The 5,877-nt window shown below is 36.2% G+C and overlaps 1 protein-coding gene across 3 annotated transcripts; it reads right to left on the minus strand.

Annotated features, from left to right (window-relative positions):
- Positions 1–105: 105 nt before the first annotated feature.
- On the minus strand, positions 106–3,153 carry LOC125256666 (protein FAM166B-like). Of its 3 annotated transcripts, none has more exons than XM_048172868.1 (6): positions 2,853–3,153; positions 1,437–1,660; positions 1,198–1,352; positions 694–812; positions 377–589; positions 106–289 (listed from the first exon to the last, which is right to left on the minus strand). In XM_048172868.1, exons 1-6 carry the CDS (start codon positions 2,915–2,917, stop codon positions 244–246), a joined length of 822 nt encoding a protein of 273 aa, XP_048028825.1. In that variant the 5' UTR covers positions 2,918–3,153; the 3' UTR covers positions 106–243. The 3 variants fall into 3 exon arrangements, with proteins under 3 accessions (XP_048028825.1, XP_048028808.1, XP_048028817.1); XM_048172851.1 differs by having other exon boundaries at positions 680–812; positions 2,853–3,143; XM_048172860.1 differs by lacking the exon at positions 2,853–3,153 and adding an exon at positions 2,134–2,180 and having other exon boundaries at positions 680–812.
- Between the last annotated feature and the right edge of the window lie 2,724 nt (positions 3,154–5,877).

Genomic DNA, 5,877 nt, shown 5'->3' on the forward strand with positions numbered 1-5,877 from the left:
ATGATTTTGTATACTAATACTAAACCATACCAGTTCCACCACTTTTAAAGTTATTATGGTGAATCTCATTAAATATGACAACATTAAATCCACAGCTACATGTTGTTTGTTAGATGGCCCACATGACTTTAATTGTCCTTGGATGAGTTGTGGTGATCACTGATTTCAGCTGCATGGTTGGGTCTTCAGCTCAGTCTGTTTCCCCCTGTGTTCTTCCTCTGTGTACCAGTGTGACTCAGAGCATTATGGGTGAGCTGCCCAAATGTATGGCCATATTGAAATCTGTACCCTGTTGACAAATTGACAACTTTCCATTGCTCTTCTACTGGAAAAGACATACAGTACATACAGTACAGTAATTACTATCTTCACATACCTGGTATGTGGCCTGTGTAGGAGGGCAGGAGACCTGTTTTGGAGGGGTATATTGTGGGTATCAGAGGCAAGCTGGTGGACAATTCCTCTTGCAGGTTGAGGGAGGTCTGACCTGACTTCATTTCCTTGCCAAACTGGATCAGTGCCTTGTTGGTGATGATGGGATATCCAGTACCAAAGAGGAACCGGGCTTTGGGGACATAGCCAGTAAAACCTGTCAAAATGACAGACCAATGTTACACATTGGTGCAAAATTCATTAAAACACTGTAAATTGCTTCTTGGTAAGCCCATTTCTGGCTAACCTGAGATGAAATACTTATGTGGGCTGCTATCCTCCATGAGGTACGGGGAGCCTTGTGGCTTCCAGGGGTCTGGGGCCTTGTAGGGGGCAGGATCTTTAGATATTGCTATCAGAGGGCTGTTCGGTCTTCTGGGCTACAACAAAGGACAACCATTAGATTCAGCTTTGATTTTTAAAATTAAATATTGCAAGCTAGAAAAGGTAGCTGAAAATCAATCTATCTATCTATCTATCTATCTATCTATCTATCTATCTATCTATCTATCTATCTATCTATCTATCTATATCTAATCAGGGGAGGGAACTTTCACAGCTTGTTTCATCACAATGAGGTGATAATTGCCTGAAATCATGTGGTGTCCTGATTGGAGAGCTTGTTTAGTAACAGTACTTCCTTTCATTTATAGGCATGTGACACTCAACCTGCTTTGATACTGGATATTTAGCATGTATAATTAAACAGGCTGACCCTACACAGGGGAGCTGTAAAAGAAAAGCAAACCGATTGTGACAGCTTACTTTGAAGTCTGGAAAGCTGTTGCTGACAGCAAAAGACAGGTCAGCAGAAGCTATACGAAGTCTCTTCTTTTGTTCCTGTTTGAACTCCGATAGTGCATCTCGACAGGTTTCTGCATATGTTTTGCAGAAGTAATTTTGGCGCAATGGAACAAAACCTTGGAGCAGAGACAAATATGGTGCATGTTAACAGATCTGCAAACTAGACACCAAGTATTGCGAACCCCCGAGCTGCTCATAACCTGTGTATCCCGGTATCATTGTCTCCAGGTTCCTGCTGCTTCCATGCCAGCTCTGCCAGATCTCATCGTGGGGCTCTGTGTCCTTCTCTATGGATGGGAGGCGTCCAGTATGGAGCACAAGTCTCTGTGAGTGAGATACCTCCGGGGAAGACAGGAGCTTTGCTGTTAACTGACCATAAGTCTGGCCCACATGATACTTCAGCTGAGGACAGTAGCCTGCATACCTACACACAACCATCAGCAGATGTTGGGAATAATACATGTAATGGATATATAATGATTTGTCAACCTTTTTGTTTTAGAAATTCAAATTCAAGTGGACATACATAGTGGAAATACATGCATACTGTCAAACACATTTTTCATCACAATGTCATTTCCACAATGTCTCAAATAATGTATTTTGAAAAGCATTCGGTGACAAAAATGATATTTTAAACTTTTTTTTTTTTTTTTTGGGGGGGGGGGGGGGGAGTCATTGTGATGCGTGATGTAAGCGTATTGTGAAACTCAAGTGAGAAGTGACTCCACATGAGCTTCACAGTGTACTTACGTCACGCTTCACAACATGCTTTGACGTTTAGTGCTTCACAACTCTCATGAACCCATGTATTGGTCGACCAACCCATAGTTGGCCGAAAGCGATGGTTTACTGTTTAAAAAAAGTTTAAAATATTAGTATTTCTCTTACACACACCTATCATTTTTCTTCAGAAGACATTTATTCATCAACTGAGGTCATATGGATTACCATTGTTTGTTTTGCATGGTTTATGAAGTGTCAGCTTTTTAAGTCCCATAAACTTGCATTACATGACAGAGATGGATTGTTTTCTAAAAAATCTTCATTGGTGTTCATCTAAAGAAAGGAACTCAAATCTAAGTTGGCATTTTTATGGTGAATTTTAAAGGTTTAAGACTGAAAATCTGAGTCAAGAGTAACGTTAAATTAATAAACACAAACAATACATTAAAAATGCATTTGGGAAAAAAGCTATATGAATGATGGAGATTGAAATCCCCTGAGGGATTTAAGATGGGACAAAAAAAAGTTAGTGAAGTTGGAGAAACACCCATTGATGCAATATTGTCATTCCAGTGATAGTGAATAATTGATCGATCAATTCATTTAGACAGGCTGACAGACGGAGGTTACAATGGCCACCAATGGACTTCTTTAGTGTAACAGTGAGAAATGCTGGCAGTAGAAATGCTTCAGTTGACTGCGCCTCATTTGAAGGTACATTTAGAAAGGTTTGAAGGTTTTATTTCAACATGAACCCATACATTAACTATCGTTGAAAATAAAGAAAGTGCACGTTTTCAAACTCATAAAAAACAACCGCTGCTAACTTTTGGAACAAAATAAGAAACAAATAATTTAAAAACAATTCAGAGAAATAACTGAGAACTCACCCTGGGATGTATTGCGGGTCAGGTGTCACCAGCACTTTACTAAATTTTGGAGGAAACTGCTCCATATTTTTAAACCCGCAGGAGTTGTGAATGTTATTGTGTACGGTTGCTAGTGAGGGAGTCAAGGTGAGCGTCCACGTGCCATTATTATGTCAGAGACCGCGTGATTACGTGACGTGGTGTCCTTTAGTCATCGAGAAGAATGAAAGGACTCGATAAAGTGTGCAGCCACCTAAATTAAATAAAATAATTATTTAATAAACGAACAGAAAAAAAGTTTCTTATACCTAAGTCCAAATAAATTGTTTGAAAATAAACAATAGTATCAGCTGTTCTAAACGTCGATACTGAACATTGACATCAAATCGCATGGCTGGTACTGTATGTTGATCTGGTAAAGATAACGTTACATGACCAGTCAGTTAGTTGTGATACTGCAGCCTCTTGTGGGTAGAAGGAGAAATGCACCCAGATATTCAGCTACAAAAACGAATAGGCCTATGGCTCTAATGAAAAATGTTAATCGTTATCCATACATAAATTGATTTAATAGACCCAAGAGAGGACAAAACCTAGCCTATTTACTGATATGTTTTAGACATGATATTGAAGGGTAGTTCTCCCAAAAAGAAACTAATGTCATTATTCCAGTCCCACATGTTAGTTCTGTCAAAACACAGAAGAAGATTTCTTAACGCTGCCCTTTTCAAAAGTGACAAAACGCATTCAAATATTAGTTCATGTTAGTCCGGGAAAAAAATCTGGGCATGCACAGAGCTTGTCGTCGCGTTCATGAGCGGAAAAGCATCGCCAATGGCGGTAATAATGTTGACTATGTATTTATCTTATAATCGCAATAAATAGCGTATATACTTATGCTGTTTCCAAATTTGGAAGTTCAGAGTTCATCTTACTGATTCAATAATTCAGTCACGGCAGTTCTCAAATAAACGTATAGCCCATCACTGCAATTAAAAAACAATCAGTACCCTAAATAACGACTTAAATCAGCTATGGTTGCCAGTTTCCAGAAGCTTGAAATATAGTGCACAGACTTCTTCTTCTTCTTCTTCTTTATTTCTTTTAGATTTACAGGTTGATCCAAACGTTCTATCAGATCCCAAAAGCAAACAACAAATGGTTCTAATCTGCATTGTTTCTCCATAAATCAATAAATCATATTGATGTCCAAGATGCCATGAGTCCAGAGATGGTAATGTACACAGTGATTTTTTTTTTTTTTTTTTTTTTTTTTAATCTTAAATATGTGATATGTTGATTACCTGTTGGGTAGCACTTTCTATGAAGCCTGAATTTATTATGCATTATAATGGTATTCTTAATGCAGTATAATACATGCATAATGCTTTATAAACAACATTATAATATGTTGTATCATCTTTTATAAAACGTTTAGTTCCTGTCCTTGATGTCCTTGACATTATAACACTTACCTATTTGTGGTTATAACCTTTAATGCATTGTAACACCAGATTAATAATGCATCATAAGGGTGTTCTTAATGCATTATAATACAAACATAATGCCTTATAAACAACCTTATAATGTGTTGTGTCATCTCATGTATAATCATAACAACAGTAATAATACTTACTTATTTGTGGTTATAGACTTTGTTTTTGTCACTTTACTTTAAGCAGCAAAAGACCACTCATAAGACGTAGTATGAGACTGTGCAGATTTTAAACAACATCAAGATATGAGACTTGGGAAAGTAAAATATATAAAACTATGTGATATGTAATCCATTATAACTTAAGTGGATAAAAATATATTCATTGTGTGTAAAAAATCATCATACTCTTAATAGTTTTAATAGTTAATAGTATAACCGCAATTATACTATTATTCATGAGATGATAAAACATTATAATGTTGTTCATAGGGCATAATGTATGAATTATAATGCATTAAGAATACCCTTATGATGCATTATAAATGCATCGTACTCTTAAGTTATAACCACAAATAGGAAAGTGTTATAATGTGTTGTAACTGTTGTTACGATTATTTATAAGATGATACAACATATTATAATGTTGTTTATAAGGCATTATGCATGTACTATTATGCATTAAGAATACCCTTATAATACATTATAAATAAAGGCTTCTTAGAAAGTGTTACCAACCATTGTTTTCAGTGCAGGAGGCCTGAGGTCTAGATCCCTTAAAGGGTCAATGGACATCAATGCAAAGAAATGTGTTGACCTTGCTGTGGCCAGTTTCTTCTTGACACCTTAACATGCGCAATTAAATAGGCCTATACAGTATAACTTTAATTGAAGTCCAGTTTAATTATATGCAATCATAATGCCATAATATAATAAAGTTAATAACACAGATTATTGTCATAATATAAACATAGCAGTGTGCCATCCATTTGCTTTGCATGTTTCATTATTAGTGTTTAACAGTTTGACATTTTTTCTCTGAAGTTGCATATTTTCATTTTTCCTACACAGAGAGGAATGCTGATGTTATCGTTGTAAAGGAATGTCTATTCCTCTGTACTCCTTCAAAGCTGTGAAATGAATGAAACTCTATGGTCCTAGTTTCAGTGCATTCTTTTTTTATATATTTAAATTATATCCAATGTGGAAAAAATGGCTGAGAAAAAAATGAAGGTACTATTTCTCCAAACTTGAGTTGGTTCTGTTGACCAATATTGACAGTTACCAAATGAATAATGCTTAACATTAAATTGTTACAAATACACTTTATTATTTTCTCTTGTGTACTGTATATTTATGAATTTGCAAAGTGCCATCATATTATGTTGGGTCAAGAGCGTAACCATGTCTTGAACATTGGGGGACCAAACTCATTTTTTTGGGCACTTGTTCTCCATAATGTCTATGGTGGCCTTGTGTTGGATAAATTGTGATCTTTTCAATGCTATGGAGACCTTTGCTTATTCTTCTCAGGATACCAGCAGTTTCTTTGTTTAAGGGCTTTGTGAAAGTTTCAACACCCACACAACATGTCTTGACAGATCTGCCAAT

Source organism: Megalobrama amblycephala, linkage group LG2, assembly GCF_018812025.1.
Source record: "Megalobrama amblycephala isolate DHTTF-2021 linkage group LG2, ASM1881202v1, whole genome shotgun sequence".
Lineage (NCBI taxonomy): Eukaryota > Metazoa > Chordata > Actinopteri > Cypriniformes > Xenocyprididae > Megalobrama > Megalobrama amblycephala.

Bases quoted from the DNA above. Each gene is read 5' to 3' on its own strand.
- LOC125256666 (XM_048172851.1), bottom strand. From the start codon at position 2,917: ATGGAGCAGTTTCCTCCAAAATTTAGTAAAGTGCTGGTGACACCTGAC. The intron at 1,661-2,852 runs GTGAGTTCTCAG...GGTTGTGTGTAG, and splicing joins GACCCGCAATACATCCCAGG to GTATGCAGGCTACTGTCCTC. The intron at 1,353-1,436 runs GTTATGAGCAGC...CTCTGCTCCAAG, and splicing joins AATGATACCGGGATACACAG to GTTTTGTTCCATTGCGCCAA.